The sequence below is a fragment of the Salarias fasciatus genome, chromosome 19, assembly GCF_902148845.1.
Source record: "Salarias fasciatus chromosome 19, fSalaFa1.1, whole genome shotgun sequence".
In the NCBI taxonomy this organism is placed as follows: Eukaryota; Metazoa; Chordata; class Actinopteri; order Blenniiformes; family Blenniidae; genus Salarias; species Salarias fasciatus.
Window position 1 is genome coordinate 13562097 of NC_043763.1, and position 18259 is coordinate 13580355.

At 45.0% G+C, this 18259-nt stretch overlaps 3 protein-coding genes across 5 annotated transcripts; 2 read left to right on the forward strand and 1 right to left on the reverse strand.

Moving 5' to 3' along the window:
* The first annotated feature begins 2393 nt into the window (after nucleotides 1-2393).
* tmem62 (transmembrane protein 62) lies at nucleotides 2394-10185 on the forward strand. Its single transcript, XM_030117267.1, has 14 exons — nucleotides 2394-2584; nucleotides 2741-2945; nucleotides 3314-3425; nucleotides 3571-3708; nucleotides 4149-4194; nucleotides 4638-4779; nucleotides 5267-5391; nucleotides 5538-5660; nucleotides 5744-5899; nucleotides 6201-6360; nucleotides 6569-6767; nucleotides 6879-6974; nucleotides 7082-7200; nucleotides 7284-10185. The coding sequence occupies exons 1-14, from the start codon at nucleotides 2547-2549 to the stop codon at nucleotides 7602-7604; spliced, it is 1980 nt and encodes a 659-aa protein (XP_029973127.1). The 5' UTR covers nucleotides 2394-2546; the 3' UTR covers nucleotides 7605-10185.
* A 695-nt stretch (nucleotides 10186-10880) lies between these two features.
* ptgr2 (prostaglandin reductase 2) lies at nucleotides 10881-13711 on the reverse strand. 2 transcript variants are annotated; one of them, XM_030116594.1, is made up of 9 exons: nucleotides 13281-13710; nucleotides 13109-13167; nucleotides 12788-12906; nucleotides 12402-12593; nucleotides 12108-12278; nucleotides 11780-11989; nucleotides 11493-11702; nucleotides 11375-11414; nucleotides 10881-11291 (listed from the first exon to the last, which is right to left on the reverse strand). In XM_030116594.1, the coding sequence occupies exons 2-9, from the start codon at nucleotides 13143-13145 to the stop codon at nucleotides 11230-11232; spliced, it is 1041 nt and encodes a 346-aa protein (XP_029972454.1). In that variant the 5' UTR covers nucleotides 13146-13167; nucleotides 13281-13710; the 3' UTR covers nucleotides 10881-11229. The 2 variants fall into 2 exon arrangements, with proteins under 2 accessions (XP_029972454.1, XP_029972455.1); XM_030116595.1 differs by having other exon boundaries at nucleotides 13109-13711.
* A 65-nt stretch (nucleotides 13712-13776) lies between these two features.
* On the forward strand, nucleotides 13777-18045 carry klhdc2 (kelch domain containing 2). Of its 2 annotated transcripts, none has more exons than XM_030116592.1 (14): nucleotides 13777-13872; nucleotides 14527-14832; nucleotides 14917-14996; nucleotides 15087-15204; nucleotides 15297-15409; nucleotides 15685-15769; nucleotides 15886-15969; nucleotides 16150-16230; nucleotides 16388-16446; nucleotides 16588-16697; nucleotides 16789-16861; nucleotides 16937-17024; nucleotides 17115-17167; nucleotides 17254-18045. In XM_030116592.1, exons 2-14 carry the CDS (start codon nucleotides 14545-14547, stop codon nucleotides 17375-17377), a joined length of 1356 nt encoding a protein of 451 aa, XP_029972452.1. In that variant the 5' UTR covers nucleotides 13777-13872; nucleotides 14527-14544; the 3' UTR covers nucleotides 17378-18045. The 2 variants fall into 2 exon arrangements, with proteins under 2 accessions (XP_029972452.1, XP_029972453.1); XM_030116593.1 differs by having other exon boundaries at nucleotides 13783-13872; nucleotides 14530-14832.
* The last annotated feature ends 214 nt before the right edge of the window (nucleotides 18046-18259 follow it).

Genomic DNA, 18259 nt, shown 5'->3' on the forward strand with positions numbered 1-18259 from the left:
TTATGTGTTGCCTTAGTTACACCCTGAGTTGAGATGAGGTGGCTGGTGATCACACCTCTCGGAGTATAGTCAATGAGTGTGGTTACATGGAGTTTTTAATTTGGAACTTGTGTATTTATAGAGGAACAAAAAGTCCCATGTAAACACACGGCATATGTGTGCATTTCAATCACACTCTTCTCTCCTGTGTACACATTTCGTGCATTTACATGGGGCTTTTATTCCTCTATAAATCCAAATAAAGCCTAATTCTGCTCTAAAATGACCAACTAAAAACCTGAAAACTTTGTTCAGAATTGAGTTATTTAACAGAAGTTTCAGAAGAATTGGATATAATGAAAAAAGCGGATCAACGGGCACTTAACAACACGGACATTTCCAAGCTGTTGCATCAAAATTTATTGAGAAAGAAAGAAGAGAAAAACGCTGTTTACTTCCGGAAGACCTCAATACCTCACAGCCGCCCCCTGTCCAATCAGAACGCTTTGCAGACCCTAGCCTGAGAGATGATTTAACCCTTCGTTTTTCCCATGCAAACACAAATCTCATGAATATAATTCTGAATTACTTAATTCAGAATAAGTCAATTCCGAACTAAAAACACCATGTAACCACACTCATTGGCAGTGTTACATTGGTGTCAGATGTGAGATCGCAATGGAATCTCCCAAATCTCCTGAAGAGCACGGTTATCTTTTTCAAGATGCAGTTTCCCGCAGCAGAAAAAGAGCAGTTTGGACAGCCGATCAGTGGAGGCTGACTAGAAGCATAGACAGCTTCAGCAATCATGGAGCTCACTGTCCAGAGGCAGTGTGAATGGATCTAGATGGTGACAGTGCAGGACCCGGCATGTTTCTGGGCTGCTGCACCAAGAGCGGCGGTGAAGCGCCCGAAGTATGATGGCACAAACCCACTCAAGCTGTACCAGTACACATCACTGGTGTGTACAATGGCGGGGGAGACCAGGACACCGCCACACATCTTGCCCTTGCCCTGGAGGGCCCAGCGCAGCAGGTACTCCTGGATCTGGGGCAGGTGGAAGATCGGGACCTGAGTGCGCTGACGAAGACACTTGAGTGGCAGTTTGGGCGGCGGTTGGCACTGACAGCGGAGAGAGAAAAACTGACAGCGCCGGGAAGGAGAAGGTCTGGTCACCTTCGCCACTGATGTTCACCTGCATGCCCAGCAGGGATACCCCAGCTTCTCCGAAGGAACACAGGAAGAGTTAGTTCTCCATGCATTCCTGCAAGGATTCAGGCCACTGCATTATCTTCCTGGACAACCTGGTATGAGCAGATAGGTACGAGGGGGGGCCATGACCAACCTGACAGAGGTCTTCACTGCCAACTGCAGGGCTGGGCTTAAACTTAACCCAGCTAAGTGCAGCCTGCTGGCCAGAGAAACCGAATTTCTGGGTCACGTGTTTAGTGAGAACTTGGTGGCCACAGACCCAAACAAGGTGGCAATGGTGAGAGACTGGCCCTCACGTTAGCGACCTGCAGAGTTTCCTGGGACTTGCGTCCTACTACAGGCATCAAAGACTTTGCTATGATCAGCAGCCCACTCCGCCACCTGACGGACAACGGGCAGCCGTACCGGTGGGATGACACCTGTGCCGCCACATTCCAGCAGCTCCAGATGGCCGCAACTGAAGCTCCAGTCCCTCATAAAATGTACATCAACTCGAAGGGCTTCAAATGTAATAAATAGTACGTTTATGCCCAAGTAAGATGTCAAAGATATTGAACAGCATCACGAGAAAAATGCACTATAAATTAAGAATATACATTTTATGAATATAATAAAATTATTTGAATTCTTAATTTTTTTTAGTAAACGTTTAATAATTCACATTGTTTTATTATCTTAGTAATACTCATATATTCTAAATATATATACATTAAGAAAATCCCTCTTCTTTTTTTTCTCTATCTGGGTTTTTCGTAGCCTATATCTTGATTTAACTTAAATACTAGTGTTTGCTTGTGAGTAGAGCTCTTTGGTTAGAATTATTGATAAGTATACACTGTCATAACTACATCTCCTAAGTTTAAAATAAACTAAACCATTTTAAAATTGGTAGAAAACTGATTAAGTTGTATTTGTTAAAGTGGATGAACAGTGTTATGAATGATATGAGCCAGGTGCCTGCAGCAAGATGACCGCCAAGTGCAGACGTTCGGCCGGTAGCGCGGGTGAGACATCTAGCCTTAATACATATCTATGACCATTGTGTTGAATGCATTGTTTCCGGTATTCCCGTACCGTCTCGCGATAACAGCAGGTGCAGCAGGATTGCGGAGCTCAGAAAACACGTCAGAGTGGGAGCTCTGTCATTCACACGCGCTCTCTTCCTGTGAAGATGACGTTTCCACTTCCAGCAGGTCAATCTGTGATGGTAGCGGATGGTGGCTAACAGCTGGCTAACCTTCCGCGCTGCCGCTGCCGCCGCCGCCGCCTCCTCCTCCTCCTCCTCCTCCGCCTCCGCCTCCTCAGCCTCTTAAGGCAGCTGATCGGACCGAGCTGTGAATGAACCCCGCACCTCAATGCACTCCCTGCGGCCGCGATGGCAGCGACAGAAACGGTCTGAGTCTTAGCTCGTAGCCATGTAGCTGAATGCTCCATTTGTAGCCGTAGTCAATGTTTAGTGCTCCGCGCCCTCAGCTGTTTCCACCGGTAGCTAGCTTTTTTTCTGTGCGGGACAGACGGCGGCAGCTAGCCCCCTTTCTCGCCACTACAGGAGGATGCTGAGGCTGTTCGGCGCGCTGGTTATCCTCGGACTGGCCCTGGCGTGCATCACCTCCTGGGTGCTGGACAGCTATGATACGGCTTGGCACCCTAAACGGAGCGTCCAGCACCTGACTGCCCGTGATGCAGAGGGCTCTGAGGGGACTTCTCCACCATTTCCCGGCGGCGAGTTGAACAATATATTCTGGTTCATACAGGTGAGCTTGTATTCTCTCTCTCTCGCTCTCTTACCAGCTGGTTTGTTCAGTCCTGAATTGAATTACGCAAATGCGCAATGACGCTGTCAAAATCCAGCCGCTGTCACACACTCCGACATGGACACAATGTACATCTATAGTTTTCTTGATAATCTGAGTGGTTTCACCCACTGATCTCCCTCTGAGTGATTGACCGAAAGAGGTCAGTGACACACAGAAGTGGGCCAGTGTGAGGTGAAAAGGTGGTTCAACAGCACGGCCAGTTGTCGTCAGACTTTGACCTCTTGAATTTCTGCTGAGATAAGAAGCATAACACATTGATTCTCTGAATGAAAACAGCTTTTCCTTCATCTCCCGTGTGATTCAAGGTCTCTGACATCCACATTAGTCGATTTCATGACCCAAGAAGAATTCCAGATTTCGAGAAGTTCTGCACCGACACCATCGAAGTGATTCAGCCAGCTCTAGTGCTGGCAACAGGTACAGCAATCCCACTCCTAACTGGGTGGACACACACTTATTATATTGTAATAAATACATTTGGGTGTGGCTCGTGTACAGTGTATGCAGTCTTAAAGAAAAATAAGGGGAACTTCCTTCTGACGTGTCACATGTTCCCTCACAGGGGATCTGACTGATGCAAAAACGGAAAGTAAAGTCGGTTCCCTCCAGCACGAGGTGGAGTGGCAGGCCTACCATAACATCCTAAAGCGGTCACGTGTGATGGAGCGGACCAGGTGGATTGACATCCGAGGAAATCATGGTGATTACGTTAATGTTCTCTCTCATAATTGATTGAAACATCCCATTATCCTGAGGGCACTATTAAGATTTTACACAGAATCTGTGGTGCCGTTTAGCATCCTTCCCCTCCTCCTCCTCCTCCTCCTCCTCCTCTTCCTCCTCCCCACTGCTTTTCCTCCTCTGTTATTAGATCGCAGACTGCTGGATGTGAAATCAGATCCTCTTACATTCTAGCTGTCAAGAAAGGAACGGCTAGTTATTGGATCTGCAGTTTCTCGCTCGGCTGTTGTGCTTTTATCGATTTCAGTTGTTGATGTGTTCCATCTGTTGTAACAATAAGATTTTGTTCTTCCTGTAATGTGAGACGGTCTTGAATTTTTAAATACTAATTTCACAGATTTTTTTTTTTTTTTCTGTGGCCCACCTTGACCTAAATGACTTGTTTTTTCTGTGTGACAGATGCATTCAACATAATGTCATTGGACAGCGTCAACAATTATTACAGGTCAGTGTGATATGATCACTATACAGTGATAAAAACCTGATTTCAATGAGTGTCCCCCAGCTTTAACATCAAGAAGTCCATCAGTGTGTTGTGACATCGATGACCCTGAAATACGAGAAGTTGCAGACTTGTTTTTGACAATAATCCAAGCTGTGTGAGGAGAAGAGTAGACCTATATGAACAGACTGACTCATCTCGTGACACGTATTGTGGTTTCCAGCGATGCTGCTGTGTCTAATGGTGATTGGTCTTTCATCTTTCTCATACTTTTGATGTTGTGTTCGTCCTCTGCGAGACAACGTCTGCCTCCTACGTGTGGCTAATTTGTCTGTTTAAAAGTCAAGACATGATTTCAGGCCTCTATCAGAACGAGGGCTGCTGGCTTCAGACCAAATGATCTCAGTTTGTTGTTGCTCTTGTTGACTTTTTGTTATTTTCTCTAGGAAATACTCCGCCAATCAAAAAGTGGGCTCTTTCCACTATGTTCACAAAACGCCCTTCGGCAGCTACTCCTTCGTGTGTGTGGACGCCACGCTGATCCCGGGACCCAAGAGACCTTACAATTTTTTCGGGATTCTTAACCAGGTAAGGGTTTTTTTTCCATCCCATTTGCAGCAGCAGGTGTATAATTTGTCACACGTCAGTGACTGCAAAGGTCTTCATTAGTTACAGTGCAAAATAAATGTTTGAATTTAATGCGTTTAAAAGAAATCATGAACAACTTGAATCATCTTAATTATCGCTTGACAAAGCGGGACATTTTTTTCCAATAAATTCACCTTCACAATGTGGCTTTAAAGATGATTTTAACCAGCTAGAAGGTAGCTAGTTTTTTGCTGCTGCTGCATCTCTCTGCTTGGAGCGTCGCTGCCATCTGCTGTTCACTTCCAGTTCTCAGCGTTGCTCGATGGCCTCCTCTTCCTGAAACAGAGCGACCCCCAGTGGACAAATCAAGAATAGCAAAAAATCTTCCCCCTGGCCAAATTTACCCCTCTTGTGAATTAGTTTAAGCTCGCGGGCCACATGTCTGACACGGCAGAAAGCATGACTGTTGGTTCTCTGCCTGTGACAGACTCAGATGGACTTGCTGGACACGTTCAGAGCTGAGAGTTTGAAAAGCAACCAGTCGATCTGGTTCGGCCACTACACCACCTCCACCATGGTCTCCCCTTCTCCAGGAGTCCGAGACATGATGAGGTAACAGACAGAAAACCGGCTTTCATAAACTGGATGTGAAGATTAATCATTTTCACATCCTTTTAATGTACATGCAAATATGTAGGTGTGCACAAAGTATTTTGTTTACATTATCTGCCCCCTACATGTGGGCTTTTTGTTTCCAGATCTGCAGTGGCCTATCTGTGTGGACACCTACACACACTGGGCGGCCTGATGCCCGTCCTCCACAGCCGACACCCGAAGGGCACTCTGGAGCTGGAGCTGGGTGACTGGATGGACAACCGCAGGTGAGCAAGGACGGCGCATTTACACCCGATTCCCCGTTTCTCTGGCTTTACGCTGAATCCTTTCTCTTTGCCTCTCCTTCCAGGTACCGGGTTCTGGCCTTTGACCACGACCTGCTGAGCTTCTCTGACCTGAAGTTCGAGCAGTGGCCCGCGGTGGTCATCACAAACCCCAAGGATGCGCAGTACCTGCACCCGGGGGCGGAGCCGCTGGGGCGGATACGGAAATCGTCACACGTCAGGTGCGTGTTTGTTTCTCGTGATGACTGCTCTTTTGAATCAAAATCATTTTCACTGGCTCAGTGTGCAGCATTTTACAGCTGGTGGCTTGTGTGATGCCTTGTTTACCCAGGTTGTTATATAGTCCACTGCATCAGTGATTAGATAAGATGCAATTATGCTCACAAAGGTAGAGCTTGTTTTTAGTACAGATCTGGATTTGTTAATTGTAGCAGGCATTTACTTAATACGATTGTACATATTTAAATGTAAGAATTGTCTGACTATGAGTGAAGTGACTGAAACGGTCTTACCTCCGTGAAGGATCCTGGCCTTCTCAGAGGCCCCCATCACCGCGGTGCACGTCAGCGTTGACGGGGAAGCCCTGGGGAAAGGCCACTCTGCCGGAGGCCCCCTCTACGTGCTGCCGTGGGATCCGTCTCTTTACCTCACCGGGCTGCACACGATCAGCGTGAAAGTGGAGGTCGGTGCGGCGTTCATTCATCTTCCACCTTCAGTCCGACTCGTTCTCAGACTTTTTAAATATTTCATGAGTCTTGATGAAGTTTGGTAGATTTGTTTTGTGGAGCTGAATTATGAATGACTGCATGATATCTTGAGCGAAGAAAGCTCACGCACAAGTAGTTCTGCATATTTGAAGTGAATCTGTAGCATTAAATCTGCCGCTATAGGACTCGGCGGGCCGGTCGTCAGTGCGGGAGCAGCACTTCACCCTGGAGGACAACGTGACTCCCAGCTTCGGCTTCGGGCAGTCCTTCATCCTCCTCACGGACCACTACATCCTGGGACGGGTGGCCTTCATACTGGTGATGCTGCTGAACGTCGGGGTGCTGCTGGCCTTCAGGCTCATCAGCGTCCCTGCAGGCAGAGGTTAGCTGTCGGAGATCAAGAATCATCCTTCTGTAAACAAGAGGGTATTTACATTTAGGATTATTTATCTGCATTATATTTGTATTTACACATATTTCCATTTCTCTTCAGGATTGGTCTCTCAGGTGTGCACGTCGCTCCATCTGGTCAGTAAGATGGATTCCTTCTACTACTCTCTGCTGCTGTTCAACCTGTGTACAGCCTTAGGTGAGCCAACGGCTTCAGTTGATGCAGTTTTCACTTGTTCGATCTTCTGTGAAGCTCTGAGACAAACTCTGCATAAACTCTAATTGGTGTTTAACGTTTCCCCGCAGGCCCGTGGTTCATAGGAGAGATGATCGACGGCCACAGCGGCGCCTGCTTCGCCTTCGGGGTATTCATCGATGGACATTTCCTGGAGGGCAGCCTCACTTACGTGGTGGGAGTCGTTCAAGTAAGAAAACTTCTATATCAGTGAAACAAACAGCTGAGTTAAAGCCTGAAACGTGCACTGATGGCTGATTTCCTCTCTGCCAGATGCTCTTCTTCAACATGCCCCTCACCTTTTACCTCTGCTGGAGCCTCCACCAGCGTTGCCACGGCAACACCTTCCGATCCCACTTCCGGCGGCCGGGCTGCCGCTGGCGGACTCTGGCCATCCACCTTTTCATGCTGCTGCTGCTCACCTGGCAGGCGCACTCCTGCTACTTCCTCCTGCAGACCTACGGCCCCATGGCCTTCTTCCTGTCTCCTGTCCGCACGTGGGCGCTGGGCCTCAGCCTCCTATTGGTCCATCGCGCCTGGACTGGCCCCGCCCCCTTCCTCCGTGACCACAGCAAGAGCGCGGCTTCCTCTTGACAGTAATTGCACTGTAACCACCTTGATTCCCCCCCCCCTCCCTGACTCACAGATATATTTTGCTGTCTCGCTCCACCCCGAAGGCCTCCTTTCTCTCCGCTCAGCAGCCACACCCACTCCACCGCGCATCCTCCACTCTCCCGTTTCATGGTAGTATCGTTTCCTTGATTATGCATGTTGTTGTAAAGCACCGGCGAGCACCTCTCATAGCAATGTGTACAGTGTAAAGAAAACAAGATCACCTCGGATACACGAAGGGCAAAGCAGCCGATCTGAGCTCGGCGAGGACGACGGCTCCAGCGCACGCTGCCGCCGGCAGCATATTGCGCGCGAGCTCGATCCTGCTGCGGTTAGAGCTGACTCATTCACTTGAGATTTAGCACTTTCTGAAAGTGTTGCCTTGGCCGAACTGCACTTCACCACTGCCAAAGGATGAATAAGGAAGATCCCACCTTTTTATTCTTCCCTCTGGAAAAAAAAAAAAAAAAAAAAAAGCATTTTCATTCACTGATGAAGGCTGGAAGTGCCAAACTCACTCATGTTGTTTACCTTCCACACACACACACACACACACATATACAAGAATCACTGATAAGGAAAGGCGGGGCTACGCCACTATTTTATATGCTGTAAGCTTTTCCCGGCTTCCCGAGACGCAGCAGCTGTGGCGAGGCGATCAACTGAAAGTGTCTTTAAATCAAACTGATTCCACTTTGCAATCGACTGCCACTCGATAATCACATTGGAGTATTCATATCAAAATCCCTCAATCCCGACGAAACACAAAAGAAGCTGGCTCGACTTCCCCACGCCCCTCCAAAACACCACGACAGAACGCAGCTGTTTGTTTCTCAGGAATGTGAGCACTTGAACAATAGGCTGATACCACTAGGAATTCAGGACAATGTTTTTATACTCCATAGTAGCTCAGTGAACTAAAACCCAGTCCAGATGCATAGTGGCTAAAAAAAAAAAAAAGAAAGAAAAACAAAAAAAGAAACCAAACCAAACTGAATGTGTTATCGCTGTGGTGAAATGAGATGAGCCAGTACTATGCGTTTTTCTTTTTTTATATACATATATATATATATATATTCATTCTGATTGTATTGTGTGATTTATATTTCCTCCTTATGTTATAATTCTGCACAGCAAATAGATATTTTTCACCTCTTGAGGTGAGTGTGGTTAGCAGGGCTGTCAAACACACGCTTCAGTCCGACCCCCAGACAAATGAATGAATGAGATTACCGTTTGTTTTTTTGTTTTTTGTTTTTTCAGTGAAGGAAACTTATGATTTCAAGATGCAAACAGTGATTATTCAATAGTATCAGTTCAATACTGTAAAGATGAAATCATGCACTTTGAACAGTGAAAATTTCAGGTTTGTGCAGGAACGTGCTCGCACTTTCTATGAAATGAAAAAAAAATTGTAGTTCTCGATCAAGTTGTTGTCTTTACTTTTAATTATTGAGATCAGATGAGGCTGGATAAAGCCTGAAATGAGTTTGACCCTCCTGTATTATTAGAGCATTTCCCTGTGTAGGAAGTCAGTTCACCAGATCTGTGTGTTGCTGCCATGTTTTGTATGTTTGATTCAGATTTTTTTTTTTTTTTTTCCTGTGACGCTGTGAAAGAAGTAAATTCTATCTTTTTTTGGCACTGTAACTCGGTCCTTGCTACTCGGCGGGAGCAGTAGCCTGGATTCCACGAGAGCTGAAGTAAAACGGGACACAAACACAGCGGAGGTGATCAAGCCTCTGAGCAGGAGGAATTTTCCATCCCGAGTCAGATCCCGGTATTTCTGTCGCCCACTCCCAGCATGAGTGCAGAATAATTGCCCCGAGCTGCAATAAGACAAGTAGTTTAATATTAGAACAGCTGCAGGACACCGAGAAAATTAAATTATGCGCACTCTTGCCAGCAGTGGTTTAATAACTTTTCTTTTTTTTCTCCCTACTCACTGCAGAGATAAGTCTTCATTTGTACAGACGCACGACCAAGTGTATAATTCCACATATTTAAAATTTATGGACTTTTGTTTTGGCAGAGACGTCTTCAACAAGGCTCAGCACCTCTCATAATCTCTGATCTGTCCACAAGGAGGCAGTACCACTGAATTTGTATAGCAATGAGAGATGACTGTGCTGGATTTCACTTCCACCTCAAATTATGCATGAAACGGTTTTATTTTATATATTTTTCTTTCAGTTTACACACAAGAGCACCCAAACACTGTCTCCCAAGGCAGGTTTGACAGTTCAATGGCACTAATTGGTTCTGGTTAACTATAAATCTGGATGTTATTGCTCTGTACGACACACTTGATGAAGATTGTTCACAAACAAGAACAAAAAGCTGACGCGCATCCAGCAGAAAGACAAACACCCAGCGATGCACTGACGTGTGTGTGACTGATTCCTGCATCTCCTCCTATGTTCAAACACACCAATGAGTACATGAGGATGGTGATGTTACACCTGCCACATATTTTCTTCTGAAAACTGAAATCAGAGCCAACCACTATTTTATTTTAATAATGGTTTCTAGTGCTGTGGAATAAAAATGTTAATTACAGTGACTGATTCTGTCTGTTGGTCTTCACTGCATCTCAGTCGGAATGATGTACAAGAACAATATATATATATAAATTTTTGGATAATTATTCAATTTGAAGTTAAGTAATTCAGTGTTTCTTTTAAGTCATGAAAATAACTCATAAGATTGGATTTTCCCCGTCTTTATTATTATTCGGCATCATATTTCTGACTATATAAATTCCGCAGTAAGACCAAAACAAGTTTGTGTGTCAAATTTCACAGTACATTAGTCTTCCAAAAACAAAGCTAAAGCTTCGCTGATTGATCAAATAATTTTTCTTATTGATCTGCTCCACTGTAGGGAGTTAATCTGAACATACAGATGAACTTTTTAATGATATCCAGTTTCTTCTGAGGTGCAGCTGTAAACAGCTAGCAAATGATTAACCAATGAACTGAGAAAACCTTATGTCATTTGTCATTACATTTAACAGCAGTTGTCCTGTGTGGAGTTTGCATGTTCTCCCTGTGTGTCTGTGCGTTTTCAGTAGGTTCTTACATTTCTTTCCACAGTCAAAAGACTTGCACGTTGAGCTATTTGTCGACGGTATAATTTGAACCAGAGAGGACTATCAAGTTTTTGAGTGATGAGTTAACACAGGATGTTATGGGATAGGAGAATTGGTGTCTATGTTGCCTGTGAGTGTGTGGGTTGAAGCCATTAGTTGCAAAAAAACCAGGCAGAAAGTTTGTTTTTTTTGTTTTTTTAATTTGGGACTCAAATACAAAATATGTATAATTTTATACTCAGTCATAAACAAAGAAATTCATTCAGGATAATGCCATGAGGCCTGATGCAGTACTATACTTTACAATTACTTTAATGTGTTACTGTTAAACTTCGAGGCAGATTCATTATTTAAAAGCCACCTTACAACAAAGCACCTTTCAAATGTTTTTCAGTCATAAGTTATTGGGATCAAACAACATGAGCTAATGAGTTCAAAGTGCTTCATTCTTGAGTATTAATCATTGATGAACTTTCAGAAGGCTTTGTGGTAACGGCACAGTCTCTTCTGTCTCCATCACGATATCTTTATGATTTGCTTGCCGGTGTTTCCCCCTTTCATCATAGAGCAAAATGCAACTGCAAGGAAATGAAAAACAGGTTTGTACTCCAGCCACATAAAAGAAAAAACTTAAAAAAGAAAAAACAAAACACTTTCATACCTCCCATGTTTTCTATACCGTTCACCACAGTTTCCAGGACCTGCAGAGTTGAAGCAAAACTACATGTAAACAATGCAAAAATAAAAGAAGCTCTCCAAAATACCATTCCCTTGGTTACCTTGATTTTTTTTGATCTGACCCACTGGCTGAGCTCGTAGAGGGCGGCGTCGGCTTTGCTCATATAGCTGAGCACCATGAATCGCTCCCGGGTGATGTTCTTCCTGCGCAGGTTTTCCTGCGTCTCCTCGCTCAGCGGTGGGGGATACGGCACGTCCTTATTGTACTGCGAGATTTGCCCACAGAGGATCACATGGCTATTGTTGTTCATCTAGAGATGAGGAGGAAAGGTGGAGGTTGATGAGCTCCTCTGACAGATATCCCGGAATAAAAATAAAAAAGCAGTACCTGTGCTATGACGGTGTCACTAATGTCGCCTCCCACATTGTCAAAGTAAACGTCGATGCCATCGGGACAGGTCTCCTTCAGCCGGGCTGGGATGTCGTCCTGTCGATAGTTGATGGCTGCAGAGAAGCCCAGCTCTTTGACTAAAGCGTTACACTTCTCCTCAGACCCACAGATTCCAACCACCCTCACACACCCATCCAACCGGCCAATCTAGGAGAAAGAAAACTGTTTGAAACGCCACATGGGTATGGTTTGTAAAATACATCTTGTCTCATCTCCTTCATCTGTTCTCGTGACTGAAACGACATCTGGAGCTGGGAACAGTTACCTGTCCGGCTATGGAGCCACAGGCGCCGGCTGCGCCGCTTACCACCATCGTCTGATTGGCCCCCTTGGTCACGTGACCCTTCTCTCTGATGCCAAGCAGGGCGGTGAGGCCCGTTATGCCAACTGCACCCAAGAAATACGACAGCTGACCGTCAACCAGCTGCGGATCCACCTGCAAAAGACGAGCAGTGAGCGACGTAGAAGAGTCCTATAGTCAAGGGAAACACACAACACACTGCTGTTCTTATGATAAAATACAAATCTGCCTACTTTTCATATCCAAACACTGACAAACCTTCTGTAAACCACTTCCTTTCAAAACAGCCTGCGTCTGCCAAGGCCAGTTGAAGGATGTGACCACATCTCCTTCCACACACGTGCTGCAGCGGCTGGACTGGACCACGCCGACTCCCCCGCCGTCCACACACTCCGACAGCTGCCATGGGGTCAGATACTCTGCACCGGTGTCCTCGTTCATTCGGCATCTCTAATCAAAAAAAAAAAAAAAAAAAGGAAAATACATAAAGTAATTTCAAGCTCAGGTTTCTGTGCAACATAGTGAATGTGAGGAACTGTCGGTCTGTTTTTGCCCTGTGATGGATCAATGACATGTCCAACATACAGAAGATGGATGGAAAATCCATTAGTCAGCAATACTGATCACTGTGACAGTATCAGTACCATATAAGGATCCACTGAAAGGTAAATGGTCCGAACAAGGACCTCTCCATCCTCCAGGTCAGGGGAGACAGTCACCTCTTCCAGGCGGAAGTTTTCAGGATCTGGCACCCCGTTATTACCTGCATGCGAAATGACACACTTGCGTTATAATCAGCTGTCATTGTGCAGCAATGTTGCAGTAAATGACGGGTGACAGTCGGTATTTTTGACTAATGAACACTGCCCCCCACCCCACCCCCCCCCCCACCCCCCCCCCCCCCCACCCCCCCACCCCCCACCCCACCCCCCAAAAAAGGAAAAGAAGCTCGGTGTAGTGTTTACCTGGCCGTGAGTTGAGAACGACTCTCTTCACCTGCATCTCTGCAACCAACTCTCAAAACCTGGCGCCAAGGGTCACAGTGGCGAAGAAAGAGGATGTTTCAACGTAATGATCCACAAGACAAGAATGTGAAAGGCTTTCAGGAACAATCGTTCAAAGGTGTGTGTACTTTACCGGGAGTGAGGACGAGCAGCAAGTCAGGAGAAACCTCAGACAGAGTGACTTTCAAACCAAGAGGGTTCCTTCTGCGAGACTTCCGGCTCCGCTTAAATCACGTGACGCATAGATGAGGCTCAACACCGTTTTTTCGAGTGTGTGGTTTTTTCTGTCTTATCTTGACAATCCATTAATTTTTAATTTGGAACACTTTTGTAAAAAGATGAAAAAAGTCTGTTCTTTAGGGTAAAAAAAATATTTTCCAGTATTTATACTTAACCGGAGTGGAATAATATAATATGTCCTCGCACAAGAAAAAGTTGGACAAAACACAAAATTCAATAGTTTAAAACACCCGTGAAATTCAGAAATACATAAATTTCTTCAAATGCTTTCACACGTAACTCGGTGGATATTTCTTTAAGGGGATTAGTTTTTCTAATATTGCTTCAATATTGTTCTATTTATTTGTATTCATTACTTGACCTTACAAAGATGGCGGAGCAGATAAGTCCACGACTTCCTGTCATGCCCCCAGAATGCTTGTGATGCCCTCACCTACATGGCAGACAAGGCTTGAAATTTGCAAGATAAACAAACATTTGTGGAGGTAAAACGATGAAATGCATGCATATATTTATACAACATGGTAAAACATGGCTTGGCTCAATATCAAAGCTGGATATGTTACTGTAGCGCGGCATTGCGCCATATATTGTAGAATATTTGTCTTTTTTAGTCTCCTAACGTTGTGTTGCTAACAACAGAGGATAGGCTACTGTACGCCCGCTAGCTTTGATAAAATCGAAAGTAATATTTTATAATCTGACATATTGATTAATCTCCGTGTTTGGTTTACATGCTTCCTGGTGTTGAAACTATGCTAACAGCTATCACCAGACAGTGTAACCTAAATAGTTAATCTAGCAAACTAGGTCAAGAGTATTCGTGCTACCAGGCGTTGCGTGGGATACCGCTGTGTAGTGGCTAAATTTTAGTTAAAGGTTAGCTAAAAAGCTCGATGTAAGTAGGTATTTGCTAAAATTGTGTACCTCACACAGATCGAACACCTGTCGTCGTTGTTGTTTTGTCCTATTTTCTCATAAGTAGGTGAAAACGAAATCCTGACGTCCGGTGTTTGCGATGTGGGTCACTTTCTGCTGGACTATTTTTAGGCTATTGGGGACCCTAATGAGTTAATTGAGTAATCCTCTCAGTTGTCACTTGTATGATTTCACCCGGTCTCACTTCTCCGTCCTGATAGTAGACAGGAGTCAGCGACATGGCGGAGAGAATGGCAGAGATGGAGGAAGAAGTGGGAGATCTGCCGGCCAGAGAGGACGACAACGACTCGGACAGAGATGAAGAAGACAGACTGTTTGTCTGGATGGTGAATAACGAGATGGACGAGGAAGAAGAAGAAGAGGAGGAAGACGAGGAGGAAGTGGAAGATGAGCAGCCACTGGACACTGAATCGTCTGAATCATATGAGTTGGACTCTCCGGCTGAGCGCAGCGGACACATAGCAGTGGTGGATCGAAACATCATGTATGTGTGGGGTGGATACAAGGTATGCCTTCATCTCTATCTATGCAACATTTGTGCAATTCTCCATTCATAGATGTCTGATTTCTACCTTTTCTTTCTTTGTAAGAATGCTCAAACCCATGGATTCTTTGACTTGTATCTGCCAAGGAATGAGGTCTGGACATACAACATGGAGTCAGGAGTGTGGTAAGAACCAATACACCGTCATAAGATCAGCCATCGATTGTCTCGTCACTCATATGCAAGGAAGATACAAATTATTATTTCTCTTGGCAGGACAAAGCATGTAGCCATAGGAAACCTGCACACGTCGATGTCGGGCAGCTGCGGGGTGTGCGTTGATGGCGTTCTCTATCTTTTCGGAGGTCATCACGCCAGAGGAAACACAAACAGGGTACGGCTCATTCGCTAAGCAGTGTTGTTTCTGTCTTATGAAACTTCTAATTGACCTCGCCATGCTTACGCCACGCATGCTGTTGTGAATAGATCTACCGCCTGCCTCTGAGAGCTCCCAGCCTTGTTTGGGAGGAAATGAGGGATCTTAAAGGGATTCCTCCAACATGTAAGGACAAGCTCGGGTGCTGGGTTCACAAGAATAGGTGAGTGGATGAGTGTTTGTTTTACTGGATTTTGACGCTAAGTAGTGACTTCCTAAATAGATAATTGCCTTGAAACATACAAACCCTTGTCCTCAGTGTGCCTAAGGACTTGAGCAGGCTGTCCTTAATTAGTAAATAAGCTTTCTCCACTTGATTTATTGGCTAATTGGGTTATCATTGACAGTCTTCCATTATTTACAGTGCAATTCTCACAGACAAATGTGTGTTTTTATGGAGAATTTTGAGTGAGCTTGTCTGATACTATGTGTCCTCAGATTAATATTCTTTGGAGGCTATGGCTATGCTGCACAGGGGTCTCATCGGGGGAACTTTGAATACGACGAATCATCTTCATTTGTGGTCTGTTTAACTTTCTTCCATTTTTTTTTTTTTGCGGGGGGGGGGGGGGGGGGGGAGTACAGTGACTAATGACTACAGTTGAGGGGAAAGCTCATGCTGTTTTGATCTTGTTGCAGTGGGACAGCCCCGGCCGAGGTTGGAACAACCACATTCACATCCTAGACCTAGAGACATCCACATGGAGCCAGCCCATCACCACGGTAAACAAGCACACGCTGCAGTCACACCGCTGAGCAGCAAATAACAATCCTTCTGTGTCTCAGTCGCTCCGTCAGTAGCCTGCCTCTGTTTTCCAGACATAATCAAGCTTTTATTGGAATGCTTAAACTGCACTGAAGAACATTTTTAAGTTGTGAATTCTTTTTTTTTATTTGATGCAGGGAGAATCCCCGTCGCCCAGAGCAGCTCATGCTTGTGCCACAGTTGGCAACAGAGGCTACGTGTTTGGCGGACGATACAAAGTAGGTGTGGAGGACTTTGGGGTCGTGGGATTTAGCACCATCACCTGTTCTAGTTCTTTTGGTTATGTGGTAATTGTGACACTGTTCATGATGTATTTAAGTAATTTTAACAGTAGAAGAGCTTATGCCTTTTATTCCTCGTTTCTTTGTCTCACAGAACTACCGGCTGAATGACCTGTACTACATTGACTTGGACACATGGGAGTGGCATGAATTGTGAGTGTCACTAGTATTTTTCTGTACAATGAAAGCTTTCAGACCTATTTGTTAAAGAGTAAATGAGAACAGTTTGCACCATCATATCAATTTACCATCTGATTTTACATCTGAAGTTGCCTTTTCCCCGCCTTGCTCCAGGATCGTTCCCCAGCAGGGCCCAGTGGGCCGGTCTTGGCACTCCTTCACTCCTGTATCATCAGATCACATCTTCCTATTTGGAGGCTTCACTACAGAGAGACAGACACTGAGTGAGTCTTATACTTAACCCCGAGCAGCCATGACTCTTAGCTTCCTGAAAATAGAGCCCGACCTCAGAGATGCCCTCACTTGGCCTTTCAGGTGACGCCTGGCTGTACTGCGTGAGCAAAAATGAGTGGAAGCCCTTCAAACACAGCCACACAGGGAGCCCCAGGTACATACCTGATCTCTTGATGAAAGTTTCTGTGTTCATAGTTTACTGTTTTTAACACAGTGGACTGTGTGTTAGGCTGTGGCACACAGCGTGTTCTGGTCCTGACGGAGAGGTGTTTGTGTTCGGAGGATGTGCCAACAACCTGCTGTCTCAACTGAGAGCCGTAAGTTGCAAATCATCACCTTGTCCAGCATGCAATAAATGAATTTTTACTCCTTTAACCAGTTTGTTTTTACTTTGCTTCACATTATAGGCTCACAGCAATGAGCTCCTGGTTTTCAATGTTCAGCCCAAATCATTAGTAGGGTGAGTACAGAAACCGCAAAATCACCAGAAGTCTCTGTTCCCGTCTTTCCCATGAGGCTAACGCGAGCCTCGTTCCCTCTCTGCAGCTTCTGCATGGACGCCATCCTGCAGCACAGGGAGCGTCTGTCCGGCTGCTGGGAGTGTTTGCCCAAACACCTCCTGCACAGCCTCAAGCAGAGAATGGCGCTTGGAAACACGCTGGGCTCATAGGTTCAGGGCAGGCCTGCGCTCCGGCTCGGAGGATTACTGGACTGCAGGTCTGGATGGAGCAGATCAGTGTTTTTCAGGAAGGTTGTCTATTTACAGCAGAAATATATGGGGGCACTTGCGCACAGGAATAAATCTCTTTAAGCAATAGCGACAGTTCTGGATTTGTTGAAACCGTGTCCCGACTGATCCTCAAAGCTGTTTATCACCTTTTATTTTTTTCCTCGAGTCCAGCAGAGCCCTCAGTGATTTAGCTTTGATATTGATGCTCAGCTTGTTGTTCAACACCAATTTTATCTGTTCTAATAATTTCTGCAAGTACTTGATTTTTTTTTTTTTTTTTTTTTTGGCTCAAAACACTGAAACAAGACGGCGCGGTACTGCTAATATCCTTTAAAATGTTATTTGCTTTTTGCAGATCCATCTACAATGTGTAATGATTTGTAATGTTTTTAATTGCAACATTCATCATTTTCTCTTTTGTTATATTACATTTTTTATGTGAGATATCAGAAATCCGGAGAACTTCTGTTATAAGAAAGCATCACTTTCATTTGGTTTTTTTGGGGGTTTTTTTTGGGAGAAGGCCGCTAAAAATGTCTGCTTGATAGACGTGGATATAAATATTGGAAAGCCAGCAAGACTAATGCACTTATTCCAGCATTTTAATATTGTTGCTCCCAGCTAAAAGGTGCTTCAAGTGAAATTCATGGTTTTTCTCTCTCATCAGCCAATCTGAGATGTTGTCGTCTTAATGCTAAATACAGGGGCTTGTTTTCTGTGTAAAGTACTTCTCACAGACCTTAAACTAGTGCTGTATTCTTCACATCGTATACTCTGAAGCCACAGAATTGGTAACATGTATTTGTATATATAGCTCTTTAT